At 39.8% G+C, this 15,054-nt stretch overlaps 1 protein-coding gene across 1 annotated transcript in view; it reads left to right on the plus strand.

Annotated features, from left to right (window-relative positions):
• Positions 1-4,396: 4,396 nt before the first annotated feature.
• Positions 4,397-15,054, plus strand: part of gars1 (glycyl-tRNA synthetase 1) — a 29,064-nt gene continuing 18,406 nt past the window's right edge. Inside the window, 5 exon segments of the mRNA XM_070439711.1 lie at positions 4,397-4,695; positions 13,072-13,173; positions 14,660-14,741; positions 14,744-14,761; positions 14,945-14,973. Of these exon segments, the coding sequence (XP_070295812.1) occupies positions 4,447-4,695; positions 13,072-13,173; positions 14,660-14,741; positions 14,744-14,761; positions 14,945-14,973 (480 nt within the window). The 5' untranslated portion in view covers positions 4,397-4,446.

Below are 15,054 nucleotides of genomic sequence, written 5' to 3' on the forward strand. Positions count from 1 at the left end.
TACACAGCAGCATAGAAACAATCTAGTTACACAGCCAGCATATGAGAGAAACATCTAGTTACACAGCAGCATAGAGAGAACACATCTAGAAACACAGCAGCATAGAAACATCTAGTTACCAGCAGCATAGAACATCTAGTTACACAGCAGCATAGAAACATCTAGTAACACAGCAGCATAGAAACATCTAGTAACACAGCAGCATAGAGAGAAATCTAGTAACACAGCAGCATGAAGAAACATCTAGTTACACAGCAGCATAGAGAGAAACATCTAGTTACACAGCCAGCATAGAGAGAACACTCTAGTTACACAGCAGCATAAGAAACATCTAGTTACACAGCAGCATAGAAACATCTAGTAACACAGCAGCATAGAACATTTAGTAACACAGCAGCATAGAAACATCTAGTAACACAGCAGCATAGAGAGAAACATCTAGTAACACAGCAGCATAGAAACATCTAGTACACAGCAGCATAGAGAAACATCTAGTTAACACAGCAGCATAGAAACATCTAGTACACAGCAGCATAGAAACATTAGTAAACAGCGCATAGAGAGAACATCTAGTTACACAGCAGCATAGAGAACTTTAGTTACAACAGCAGCATAGAAACATCTAGTAACACAGCACAGCATAGAAACATCTAGTACACAGCAGCATAGAAACATTCTAGTAACACAGCAGCATAGAAACATCTAGTAACACAGCAGCTAGAAACATCTAGTTACACAGCAGCATAGAGAGAAACATCTAGTTACACAGCAGCATAGAACATCTAGTTACACAGCAGCATCAGAGAGAAACATCTAGTTACACAGCAGCATAGAAACATCTAGTACAGCAGCATAGTGAGAAACATCTAGTAACACAGCAGCATAGAGAGAAACATCTAGTTACACAGCAGCATAGAAACATCTAGTTACACAGCAGCATAGAAATATCTAGTAACACGGCAGCATAGAGAAAACATCTAGTAACACAGCAGCATGAAAACATCTAGTTACACAGCAGCATAGAGAAACATCTAGTAACACAGCAGCATAGAAACATATAGTTTACACAGCAGCATAGAGAAACATCTAGTAACACAGCAGCATAGAAACATCTAGTTCACAGCAGCATAGAAACATCTAGTAACACAGCAGCATAGAAACATCTAGTAACACAGCAGCAATAGAAACATCTAGTAACACAGCCAGCATAAGAATCTAGTAACACAGCAGCATAGAAACATCTAGTAACACAGCAGCATAGAAATAATCTAGTAACACGGCAGCATAGAACATCTAGTTACACAGCAGCATAAGAGAGAACATCTAGTTACACAGCAGCATAGAAACATCTAGTTACACAGCAGCATAGTGAGAAACATCTAGTAACACAGCAGCATAGAGAGAACATCTAGTTACAAGCAGCATAGAAACATCTAGTTACACAGCAGCACAGAGAGAAACATCTACTAACACAGCAGCATAGAAAACATATAGTTAACAGCAGCATAAGAGAGAAACATCTAGTAACACAGCAGCATAGAAACATCTAGTAACACAGCAGATCATGAAACTTAGTTACACAGCAGCATAGAAACATCTAGTAACACAGCAGCATAGAAACATCTAGTTACACAGCAGCATAGAACATCTAGTTACACAGCAGCATAGAAACATCTAGTTACACAGCAGCATAGAAACATCTAGTAACACAGCAGCATAGAAACATCTAGTACCAGCATAGAAACATCTATACACAGCAGCATAGAAACATCTAGTAACACAGCTAGCAATAGAAACATCTAGTTACACAGCAGCATAGAAACATCTAGTAACACAGCAGCCATAGAACATCTAGTAACACAGCAGCATAGAACATCTAGTAAAACAGCAGCATAGAAACATCTAGTAACACAGCAGCATAGAACATCTAGTTACACAGCAGCATAGAAACATCTAGTAACACAGCAGCATAGAAACTCTAGTACACAGCGACAGAAACATCTAGTAACACAGCAGCATAGAACATCTAGTACAGATCAGCAAGCAGAGAAACATCTAGTAACACAGCAGCATAGATATCTAGTAACACGGCAGCATAGAAACATCTAGTTACACAGCAGCATAGAGAGAAACATCTAGTTACACAGCAGCATAGAAACATCTAGTTACACAGCAGCCATAGTGAGAAACATCTAGTAACACAGCAGCATAGAGAGAAACATCTACTAACACAGCAGCATAGAAACATATAGTACACAGCAGCATAGAGAGAAACATCTAGTACACAGCAGCATAGAAACATCTAGTAACACAGCAGCATAGAAACATCTAGTTACACAGCACGCATAGAAACATCTAGTAACACAGCAGCATAGAAACATCTAGTTACACAGCAGCATAGAAACATCTAGTTACACAGCAGCATAGTGAGAAACATCTAGTAACACAGCAGCATAGAGAGAACATCTAGTTACACAGCAGCATAGAAACATATAGTTACACGCAGCATAGAAACATCTAGTTACACAGCAGCATAGAGAGAAACATCTAGTAATACAGCAGCATAGAAACATCTAGTAACACAGCAGCATAGAAACATCTAGTTACACAGCAGCATAGAAACATCTAGTAACACAGCAGCATAGAAACATCTAGTTACACAGCAGAATAGAAACATCTAGTAAACACAGCAGCATAGAAACATCTAGTAACACAGCCAGCATAGAAACATCTAGTAACACAGCAGCTCATAGAAAACATCTAGTAACACAGCAGCATAGAAACATCTAGTTACACAGCAGCTAGAACATCTAGTACACACACGCAGCATAGAAACATCTAGTAACACAGCAGCATAGAACATCTAGTTCACAGCAGCATAGAAACATCTAGTAACACAGCAGCATAGAAACATCTAGTAACACAGCAGATAGAAACATCTAGTTACACAGCAGCATAGAAACATCTGAAGTTAATACACAGCAGCATAGAAACATCTAGTTACACAGCAGCATAGAAACATCTAGTAACACAGCAGCATAGAAACATCTAGTAACACAGCAGCATGCAGAAAAAAATCAGAAAAAGAAGCCAGCGCATAGTAACAGTAGCAGGAAGCAACAGCAGGATGAGATGGCAGACCCAGTGGGCTTAAATAGAGAGCCAATATGGTCTGCGTGATTGTTACTAGCCTCTAATGGATGCCTTCTCAGCTGATGCATCAGCCTTAGGCAGGGCACTCGGGTCTTCCTCCGGCATGTCTTGCCATAGATTTTCAGGTAGATTTTAGTCAAAACTTTAACTCGACCACTCAGAAACATTTACTGTCTACTTGGTAAGCAACTCCAGTGGAGATTTGGCCTTGTGTTTTAGGTTATTGTCCCGCTGAAAGGTAAATTCATCTCCAAGTTTCTGGTGGAAAGCAGACTGAACCAGGTTTTCCTCTCAGATTTTACCTGTGCTTAGCTCCATTCAGTTTCTTTTTTATCCTGATAAGCTCCCCATTCCTTTAACGATTACAAGCATACCCATAGCATTATGTGGCCTCCACTATGCTTGACAATTTGGAGAGTGGTACTCAGTAATGTGCCTTACTGAATTAGCTCCATACATAACACTTTGTCTTCAGCAAAATTAAACATGGCGGTGTTCGCTTAGCAATCTCACTGGAATATAGACCTCCATTCCTGTCATTATTGAAAGAGATTGTGATATCTCACATCTCAAAGTAGGGTCTACTTAATGTATTTTTATTAATAATTTTTTTATTTTTAGGGGGTGGATTAAATCAAATCAAATGTTATTTGTCACATACACATGGTTAGCAGATGTTAATGCGAGTGTAGCGAAATGCTTGTGCTTCTAGTTCTGACAATGCAGTAATAACCAACTAGTAATCTAACCTAACAATTTCACAACAACTACCTTATACACACAAGTGTAAAGGGATGAAGAATATGTACATACAAATATATGAATGAGTGATGGTACAGAACGGCATAGGCAAGATGCAGTAGATGGTATAGAGTACAGTATATACATATGAGATGAGTAATGCAGGGTATGTAAACATTTAAAAGTGGCACTGTTTATGTATCCCCTACCATAGGAAATATTTGAGGGGCTCTATGCAACGCCCTTAAACAATTCCTTTAGGTAAGGGACAATAAGGGAAACCTTTAAGGGAAACACTTAAGATGTTTTATGCAACCGGGCCATGCATGAGTTTATGAAAGATTCAATTAACCATTATGCGCTTCCTCAGAGTAACAGCGCCATCTGCTGGTGAAAGCTGGAATACTTTGTCGAATCAGCACCAAGTGTATTTATCCATTTTCTAGTGAATGACATGTTGAAACTGCCACTTGATAACTGAATAATTAATTTACTTGTTTTCTGAGATTTCATCATTCTGTTCCATCCACATTGTCGCTCCGCCCGCGGTCCATGCTTCGTAGCGCAACATCAGCACTGCTGAGGACCAGCATTGAGATTCGCACTCTTCGCTCGGTGCCGAGGGTCTGCCGGTTTCTACAGTCGCTGCTGCGCTGTCCGACCCAAAACAGGTCGTTATCTCTGTCGGTCTGCTTGTGTAAGAAGAAGAAAAGTCTTTGGCTGGAGCTTTCCGAAGGACACAAAATGAGTGGCAATATTGAAGAAATCCTCGCCCCACTGAGGCTGGCAGTGAAAGAACAGGTAAATTGCCATTTAAAGCCACGGGAATTAAGCTAAAACCGTATTTTATCCACTCCAAAGATCCCCACATCATCCATGCATTCATTAGTTATCTCCCAGAAATGACAGCTCAAACAAAGCTGCTGTAGCTGTTTATTTTGCTAGCTAACATTTACATACAACGTTAGTAGAGATCTTTGAATGTAGCATAGCCATGTAGCTAACTAACCGGTAGCCCCATAGCTACCGGTAGCTAGCATGCTAACTGATTATTTAATTTTTTGCCTATTAGTTGGAGATCTGTAGAGCAGATTTATGGAAGCAGTAAATAACTGATTTAATACAGCTATAGTCTGTTGACAAGTTATACCAGCTAGCTTGGATATGATTTCATAAATAATTGTATTAACATCCATGCCTGCGCCCTGCGACTTATTTCCCCCCATGCCACGTTTCAGCCCAGAGCTGATTCAGTGATATTTGGGTGGCAGTGTTTCCCCTAGTATTATTTTTGTTGCGGCTGTGTCAAAGTTAGCGTTGAGAGGGGCGAGGTAGGGGCTAGCCAATTGTGAGGTCTCCGACCAAAGCTTTTAAAGGCCCTCCTCTTGGCCACAAAGATACAATTGTGCTGTTTTAATGCAAATTTCCTGCAATTATGCACATGTTGTCATGGGACTGAGAGAAAATGTGCAGTTTCAAAGCTATTTCCTGTAATTAGACATGTTTCCTTGGTTGATGCCGAGTTCTTACTCTGAGTGACTTAAACATTATAACAAAATCAATGGGGTCCCCATGACATTTTCGGAATAAAAAATTATGACTGTCTAGTTTTTATTGGTGATTGTGAGTTTGTATTTATGCCAAGTCAGCAGCTACTCTTCCTGGGGTCCATCAAAATGAAGGCATTACAATACATTCACAACACACTGTGTGCCCTCTGACCCCTACTCTACTACCACATATCTACAACACAAAATTCATGTGTACGTGTGTTTGTATGCATGTGTCTGCGCTTATGTTGTGTTGCTTACACAGTCCCCGCTGTTTCATAATGTATTTTTATGTTTAAAACAAAAAATCAGATTCTACTGCTTGCATCAGTTACGTGATGTGGAATAGAGTTCCATGTAGTCATGGCTCTATGTAGTACTGTGTGCCTCCCATAGTCCGTTCTGGACTTGGGGACTGTGAAGAGACCTCTGGTGTAGAGGTCGACCGATTAATCGGAATGGCCGATTAATTAGGGCCGATTTCACGTTTTCATAACAATCGGAAATTGGTATTTTTGGACACTGATTTGGCCGATTAAAAAAAAATATATATATATWTTTTTTTTTWAAGTTTTGTTTTTGTTACACCTTTTATTTAATCTTTATTTAACTAGGCAAGTCAGTTATGAACAAATTATTTTTTTCAATGACGGCCTAGGAACGGTGGGTTAACTGCCTCGTTCAGGGGCAGAACGACAGATTTTTACCTTGTCAGCTTGGTGGATTCAATCTTGCAACCTTACAGTTAACTAGTCCAACGCTCTAACCACCTGATTACATTGCACTCCACGAGGAGCCTGCCTGTTACGCGAATGCAGTAGAAGCCAAGGTAAGTTGCTAGCTAGCATTAAACTTATCTTATAAAAAACAATCAATCATAATCACTAGTTAACTACACATGGTTGATGATATTACTAGTTTATCTAGCGTGTCCTGCGTTGCATATAATCGATGCGGTGCATATCGTTGCTCCAACGTGTACCTAACCATAAACATCAATGCCTTTCTTAAAATCAATACACAGAAGTATATATTTCTAAACCTGCATATTTAGCTAATAGAAATCCAGGTTAGCAGGCAATATTAACCAGGTGAAATTGTGTCACTTCTCTTGCGTTCATTGCACGCAGAGTATATGCAACAGTTTGGGCCACCTAATTTGCCAGAATGTTACGTAATTATGACATAACAATGAAGGTTGTGCAATGTAACAGGAATATTTCGACTTATGGTTGCCACCCATTAGATGAAATACGGAACTTCCCTGAACTTCATGCATACTTCACTGAAACTTCACCGTATTTCACTGAAAGAATAAACGTCTTGTTTTCGAGATGATAGTTTCCGGATTCGACTATATTAATGCCCTAAGGCTCGTATATCTGTGTGTTATTATGTTATAACTAAATCTATGATTTGATAGAGCAGTCTGACTGAGCGATGGTAGGCAGCAGCAGGCTCGTAAGCATTCATTCAAACAGCACTTTCCTGCGTTTTGCCAGAAGCTCTTCGCTGTGCTTCAAGCCTATCAACTCCCGAGATTAGGCTGGTGTAACCGATGTGAAATGGCTAGCTAGTTAGTGGGGTGCGCGCTAATAGCGTTTCAAACGTCACTCGCTCTGAGACTTGGAGTAGTTATTCCCCTTGCTCTGCATGGGTAACGCTGCTTCGGGGGTGGCTGTTGTCGAAGTGTTCCTGGTTCGAGCCCAGGTAGGAGCGAGGAGAGGGATGGAAGCTATACTGTTACACTGGCAATACTAAAGTGCCTATAAGAACATCCAATAGTCAAAGGTATTTGAAATACAAGTTGTATAGAGATAAATAGTCCTATAATTCCTATAATAACTACAACCTAAAACTTCTTACCTGGGAATATTGAAGACTCGTGTTCCACCAGCTTTCATATGTTCTCATGTTCTGAGCAAGGAACTTAAACGTTAGCTTTCTTACATGGCACATATTGCACTTTTACTTTCTTCTCCAACACTTTGTTGTTGCATTATTTAAACCAAATTGAACATGTTTCATTATTTATTTGAGGCTAAATTGATTAAGTTAAAATATATTTAAAATAAGTGTTCATTCAGTATTGTTGTAATTGTCATTATTACAAATAAATAAATAAAAATCGGCCGATTAATCGGTATCGGCCTTTTTTGGTCCTCCAATAATCTGAATCGGCGTTGAAAAATCATAATCGGTTGACCTCTACGCTGCTGGCATGTCTTGTGTGGTATGCATGGGTGTCCACACTGTGTCTTGTGTGGTATGCATGGGTGTCCACACTGTGTCTTGTGGGGTATGCATGGGTGTCCACACTGTGTCTTGTGGGGTATGCATGGGTGTCCACACTGTGTCTTGTGTGGTATGCATGGGTGTCTGAGTTGTGTGCCAGTAGTTTAAACAGACAGCTCGGTGCATTCAACATGTCAATACCTCTCTCAAATACAAGTAGTGATGAAGTCAACCTCTTCTCCACTTTGAGCCAGGAGAGATTGACTGACTTATTAATGTTAGCTATCTGTGTACATCCAAGGGCCAGCCGTGCTGCCCTGTTCTGAGCCAATTGCAATTTTCCTAAGTCACTCTTTGTGGCACACGACTGAACAGTAGTCCAGGTGCGACAAAACTAGGGCCTGTAGGACCTGCCTTGTTGATAGTGTTGTTAAGAATGCAGAGCATCACTTTATTATGGACAGGCTGCTCCCCATCCTAGCTACTGTTGTATCAATATGTTTTGACGTTGACAGTTTACAATCCAGGGTTACTCCAAGTAGTTCTTGCTCAATTACCACATTATTCATTACAATGTTTAGTGAATGATTTGCCCCAAATGCAATGGTTTTTAGAAATATTTAGGACTAATTTATTCCTTGCCACCCACTCTGAAACTAACTGCAGCTCTTTGTTAAGTGTTGCAGTCATTTCAGTCGCTGTAGTAGCTGATGTGTATAGTGTTGAGTTATCCGCGTACATAGACACACTGGCTTTACTCGTTAGTAAAGATTGAATTAAGTAAGGGGCCTAGACAGCTGCCCTGGGGAATTCCTGWTTCTACCTGGATTTTGTTGGAGAGGCTTCCATTAAAGAACACACTATGTGTTCTGTTAGACAGGTAACTCTTTATCCTCAATATAGCAGGGAATGTAAAGACATAACACAAGTTTTTCCAGCAACAGACTATGATCGCTCATGTAAAAGCCGCACTGAAGTTTTAAAAAACAGCCCCCGCAATCTTATAATAGTTGGTAATATCAGTGGGTTTTGTGATGAGCCATGTGATTCAATGAATGATGGAGCGCAGTTTGCCTTTTTGCCCAAAATTTTGTTTACGGTGCTCAAACTTTTTACTATCCTTTTTTGTCATTTGAATTTGTTTCATAGTGTAGTTTCTTCTTCTTATTTAGTTTAGTCACATGATTTCTCAATTCGTTTCCCAATCGGTTGAACACCCAGACTTATTTGCCATCTCTTTTGCCTCATCCTTCTCAACCAATTGTTCAAATCCTCATCAATCATTTGGATTTAGCAGTTTTTAGAGTTATTTTCTTAATGGGTGTATGATTAGTAGTAACTGGAATAAGCAATTTAATAAACGTGTTAAGTGCAGTGTCTGTTTGCTACTCATTAGACACCACAAACCAACAAATATTCTTTACATCAATAACATAGGAATCGCTACAAAACTTCTTGTGACCTCTTATACTATATCAGCACGATTCTGCCACCAGTTGTAAAATATATTTTTTATTTTTAAATATGTAGCTCCTTTTTCTACAGACTTTTTCTATCTGGTTTTAGTTGTTTTAAATTTATACTGAAAATTATTTACCATCCTGAAAATGTTGTGTAGTTGTTTTAAATTTATACTGAAAATTATTTACCATCCTGAAAATGTTATACAGTACTAGTCAAAAGTTTGGACACCTACCCATTCAATGGTTTTTCTTTATTTTTATTATTTTATACATGGTAGACCAATAATGAAGACATCAAAACTATGAAATAACAAATATGGAAGCATGTAGGCGAGTATTAAACAAATCAAAATCTATTTTTCAAAGTATCCACCATTTGCCTTGATGACAGCTTTGCACACTCTTGGCATTCTCTCAACCAGCTTCATGAGGTAGTCACCTGGAATGCATTTCAATTAACAGGGGTGCCTTGTTAAAAGTTCATTTGTGGAATTTCTTTCCTTAATGTGTTTTGAGCCAATCAGTTGTTTTGTGACCAGGTAGGGGTGTTGTACAGGAGATGGTAGGGCAGGGCAATATGGCCAAAATATTATATCACGGTATATATATATATATATATATATATATATATATATATATATTTTTTTTTTAAGGAAGGTATTTGTAGTTTTTGAATAATAAAAGCTCTACATTTGCTTTAAGAGTAGTGAGTGAACCTAGGGTGGCAACACACAGACTCATTGAAATCACTTAGAATGTTTCTCCATTTTGATTCTTTTATGCTGTTCAACTCAACTTCAACCTAAACAAATTTCAGCACTTTTATCATTTCTGTATTTCCTGCACTCAATTGCAGTGGTGGAAAAAGTACCCAATTGTCATACTTGAGTAAAAGTTAAGATACCTTAATAGAAAAGTTAAAGTCACCGAGTCAAATACTACTTGAGTAAAAGTGTTTGGTTTTAGATACATTTACTTTTGATATTTAAGTATAATTGATCAAATGTACTTAAGTATCAAATCATTTCAAATTCCTTATATTAAGCAAACCAGATTGCACAATTTTCTTTTTATTTACGGATAGCCAGGGGCACACCAACACTCAAGACATGATTTACAAACAAAGTATTTGTGTTTAGTGAGTCCTCCAGATCAGAGGCAGTAGATGACCAGGGATGTTCTCTGTTTAGTGAGTCCTCCAGATCAGAGGCAGTAGATGACCAGGGATGTTCTCTGTTTAGTGAGTCCTCCAGATCGGAGGCAGTAGGGATGACCAAGGATCTCCTCTTGAAGAGTGCGTGAATTGGACCATTTTCCTGTCCTGCCAAGCATTCAAAATGTAACGAGTACTTTTAGGTGTCAGGGAAAATGTATGGAGTAAAAAGTATTTTCATGAGGAATGTAGTGAAGTAACAGTTGTCAAAAAGAATAAAGTACAGATACCCCCTAAATTTTTTTACTTATTTTTAATCAAATATTACGATTTGACTTGTGAATTAGAGCAAAACTGTTGGAATCATGGAAATATGATGACTATTCTATAGTTAGATTATAATAGTGGGCACTTTGAATACTGTGTTTGAGATGACAACGAATTAAAATGCCAGGGAGGAGTTAATGTGACAGGGTAGGAACTAAAGTGTTGGTAAGTGTTTCCTAGGGGACTCTATAAGCTTTGGCTACATTGCATGTTTTCTCTTGGCTACTTCATGTAGCTAACATATTCTTGTTTTGCATATTCGTCTTTGATTTAGAAGATACTGTTGCACAAACAACATGCTGATTTAGGTCTACACCATCACTGGTATTATCAGGCTGTATTAGCTAGCTACGCTTGCTCTTCCTCAGTACATTTATTAGCTAGCTATTAGCATTAGCGGCTAACAATTAGCGTCTGTCATGGAAATATTCAGTCAATCATATTTCTCAAATACCGGAGCCTGTGAGTTCAAATAGACTTTTATTGTAATACAAGCCGAGCTGGTTCATGAAAACAACTAACTTTAGGGTTAGTTACACAGTAACTCCTCTTAATGTCTCATCCCCTCTGGCATTTAGCCACCGTTATCTTATTGCCTTGCACTCATTTTAGTTTGGTTTCATATTAGGGCATGGAAACTGTAGAGCCACACCAACAGTTAAAAAATACAGACATGTTCTCGACTAAGACGGGTGCATGCATGTAGGACCAACAGTCCGTCGCACTTTACAGAAATAACCAGACATGTCATCCTTCTCTTCTCTTCTTCGCTCCTCTGAAAGGAACACCCAAGTTCTGGAAAAGTCCCAAGAGGTGTAACCATAGCAACAGTATATATTAGGCCATAACACCGTTACAGGAATAACCAGTCGTGTCCACACCCCAGACAAGTGCATGTCTAATGGTGTCTAATGACCCAGAGCACCCATCTTACTAGCTCTTCTGCAATTAGTAATTAACACACATGGTCTAGAAAATTCTCAATATTGTCTCACAAGATTTATGTCAACTTGCTTAGAAAAGACAAACTAGCTGTTTGCTGATGTAAGAAACACAAACTAATAGTGTCATTATAGGACGCTAGTGGATTTATATTAAGAAGCAAAGTGATAACAGTGTTGTTGTCATCAACATTGTTGTATGTGCTGCTTTGACCAGACTGAACGGAAGTGTCTCGTGGTTGAGGAACAACACATGTGTTCCTTGAGTGACAGGGGGGTGGGACTAGGTCTGTGTGGAAAGTGGCACGGAGAGAAAGAGCAGAGAGAGATGACTCAAGTAGCGAAGTAAACTATAAAAAATTTACTTTACACATTGAACAAAACCAAACATTCAAATACCATTTTAGAAGGTAAAGTAAAAACTCAAACTGGTCCCTGCATCAATACCGGTATATCATAAAATACGGTATACAGCCCAGCCCTATTTAGTAAAAGACCAAGTCCGTATTATGGCAAGCACAGCTCAAATCAGCAAAGAGTAACGACAGTCCATCATTACTTTAAGACATGAAGGTCAGTCAATACGGAACATTTCAAGAACTTTGAACATTTCTTCAAGTGCAGTCACAAAGACCATCAAGCGTTATGATGAAACTAGCTCTCATGAGAACCGCCACAGGAATGGAAGACCCAGAGTTACATCTGCTGCAGAGGATAAGTTCATTAGAATAACTGCACCTCAGATTGCAGCCCAAATAAATGCTTCACAGAGTTCAAGTAACAGACACATCTCAACATCTACTGTTCAGAGGAGACTGCGTGAATCAAGCCTTCATGGTCGAATTGCTGCAAAGAAACCACTTCAAGAGGACACCAATAAGAAGAAGAGACTTGCTTGGGCCAAGAAACACGAGCAATGGACAATAGACCGGTGGAAATGTGAGATTTTTTGTTTCCAACTGCCGTGTCTTTGTGAGACGCAGAGTAGATGAATGGATGATCTCTGCATGTGTGGTTCCCACCGTGAAGCTTGGAGGAGGTGTGATGGTGCTTTGATGGTGACACTGTCTGATTTATTTAGAATTCAAGCCACACTTCACCAGCATGGCTACCAAAGCATTTCCGCAGCAATACGCCATCCCATCTGGTTTGGGCTTAGTCCCACTCTCATTTGTTTTTCAACAGAACAATGACCCAAAACACAGCTCAATATTAGAGTGTAGAAAACATTAGGAACACCTTATCTTTTTCCCCCCACATCCTACTTCTTGGAATGGCGGCCTGCAACTGCTCAATACATCTAGGGGAAACACTGGGTGGGCAGGGTGGAGTCAGTCCTCTCTGCCGTCTATATATGGATCTTTAGCAGAAACTCTATAGAGACCTTTTATTTATTGAACTAGGCAAGTCAGTTAAGAACAACTTCTCATTTACCATGAAGGTCTCCTAACGTCAGCAGAAACGTTCAGTGTGGGAAGGCGTAGTATTCTGTCATTGCCATGTTACAGGGTGAGCTGGTGCGCCAGATGAAACAGGATGCTGCCCCTGATGTTGACGTCCTTAAAGCTGTGGCTGAACTGAAAGCGCGGAAGAGAACTCTGGAAACGAAGGTGAGCTCTGTTAAAGTATCTCCCATAGTATAGCCTACTACACTACAGTATGCCAGAATCACACCAGATCCCATAGTATAGCCTACTACACTACAGTATGCCAGAATCACACCAGATCCCATAGTATAGCTACTACACACAGTATCCAGAATCACACCAGATCCCATAGTATAGCCTACTACACTACAGTATGACCAGAACCACACCAGATCCCATAGTATAGCCTACTACACTACAGTATGCCAGAATCACACCAGATCCCATAGTATACGCCTCACACACTACAGTTATGCAGAATCACACCAGATCCCATAGTATAGCCTACTACACTACAGTATGCCAGAATCACACCAGATCCCATAGTATAGCCTACTACACTACAGTATGCCAGAATCACACCAGATCCCATAGTATAGCCTATACACTACAGTATGCCAGAATCACACCAGATCCCATAGTATAGCCTACTACACTACAGTATCAGAATCACACCAGATCCATAGTATAGCCTACTAACACTACAGTATGCAGAATCACACCAGATCCCATAGTATAGCCTACTACACTACAGTATGCAGAATCACACAGATCCATAGTATAGCCTACTACACTACAGTATGCCAGAATCACACCAGATCCCATAGTATAGCCTACTACAGCTAAGTAAATGCCAGCAATCACACGCAGATCCCATAGTATAGCCTAACTACACTACAGTATTCCAGAATCACACCAGATCCCATAGTTCACGCCTACTACCACTACAGTATGCCAGAATCAACAGATCACCATAGTATAGCCTACTACACTACAGTATGCCAGAATCACACCAGATCCATGTATTATGCTACTCACTAAGTATACAGAATCACAGTCATGTATAGCCTACCGCTACATACCAGAATCACACCAGATCCATAGTATAGCCTACTACCTACAGTATGAGATCACACCAGATCCCATAGTATACCTACCACTACAGTATGCAGAATCACACCAGATCCCATAGTATAGCCTACTACACGTACAGTATGCAGAATCACACAGATCCCATAGTATAGCCTACTACGCTACAGTATGCAGAATCACACCAGATCCATAGTATAGCCTACTACGCTACAGTTGCCAGAATCAACAGATATAGTATAGCTACTACGCTACAGTATGCCAGAATCACACCAGATATAGTATAGCCTACTACGCTACAGTATGCCAGAATCACACCAGATATAGTATAGCCTACCACTACGTATGCTCTGTTAAAGTATTCCCATAGTATAGCCTACTACAGTATGCTCTGTTAAAGTATCCCATAAGTTAGCCTACTACACTACAGTATGCCAGAAATCACACCAGATACTTTTATCTTTCCAGTAAACTGTACAATCGGCGTCTTTTAAAAGCTGAAGTCAGGTAGGTATATGCACTACCTTAGATCTGTAGTGTTTTGGTCTTCTCAAACTGTTAATCACCTGTTTTCATCCAGGAACTGTCTCTGCAGCCCAAAGATGACATTGTTGACAGAACAAGATGGAGGATACGTTGAAAGAGGAGATTCTTCTACGACCAGCCTTCGCTATTTATGGAGGTGAATCTATGTAACACCTAGTTATACACGAGGCATACACGGAACAACAATCAGTGTTATTTGTGTGGTGGCTGTAATGTTCCGGTTTACAGGTGTGAGTGTCTGTAATGTTCCTCTACAGGTGTGAGTGGGCTGTAATGTCCCTCTACAGGTGTGAGTTGGTCTGTAATGTTCCCTCTACAGGTGTGATGGTCTGTAATCGTTCTCTACGGGTGAGCGGTCTGTAATGTCCCTCTACAGGTGTGAGCGGTCTGTATTGTCCTATACAGGGTGTGAGCGGTCTGTAATGTTCC

The sequence above is a fragment of the Salvelinus sp. IW2-2015 genome, unplaced genomic scaffold (genome assembly GCF_002910315.2).
Source record: "Salvelinus sp. IW2-2015 unplaced genomic scaffold, ASM291031v2 Un_scaffold1865, whole genome shotgun sequence".
Classification (NCBI taxonomy): Eukaryota; Metazoa; Chordata; class Actinopteri; order Salmoniformes; family Salmonidae; genus Salvelinus; species Salvelinus sp. IW2-2015.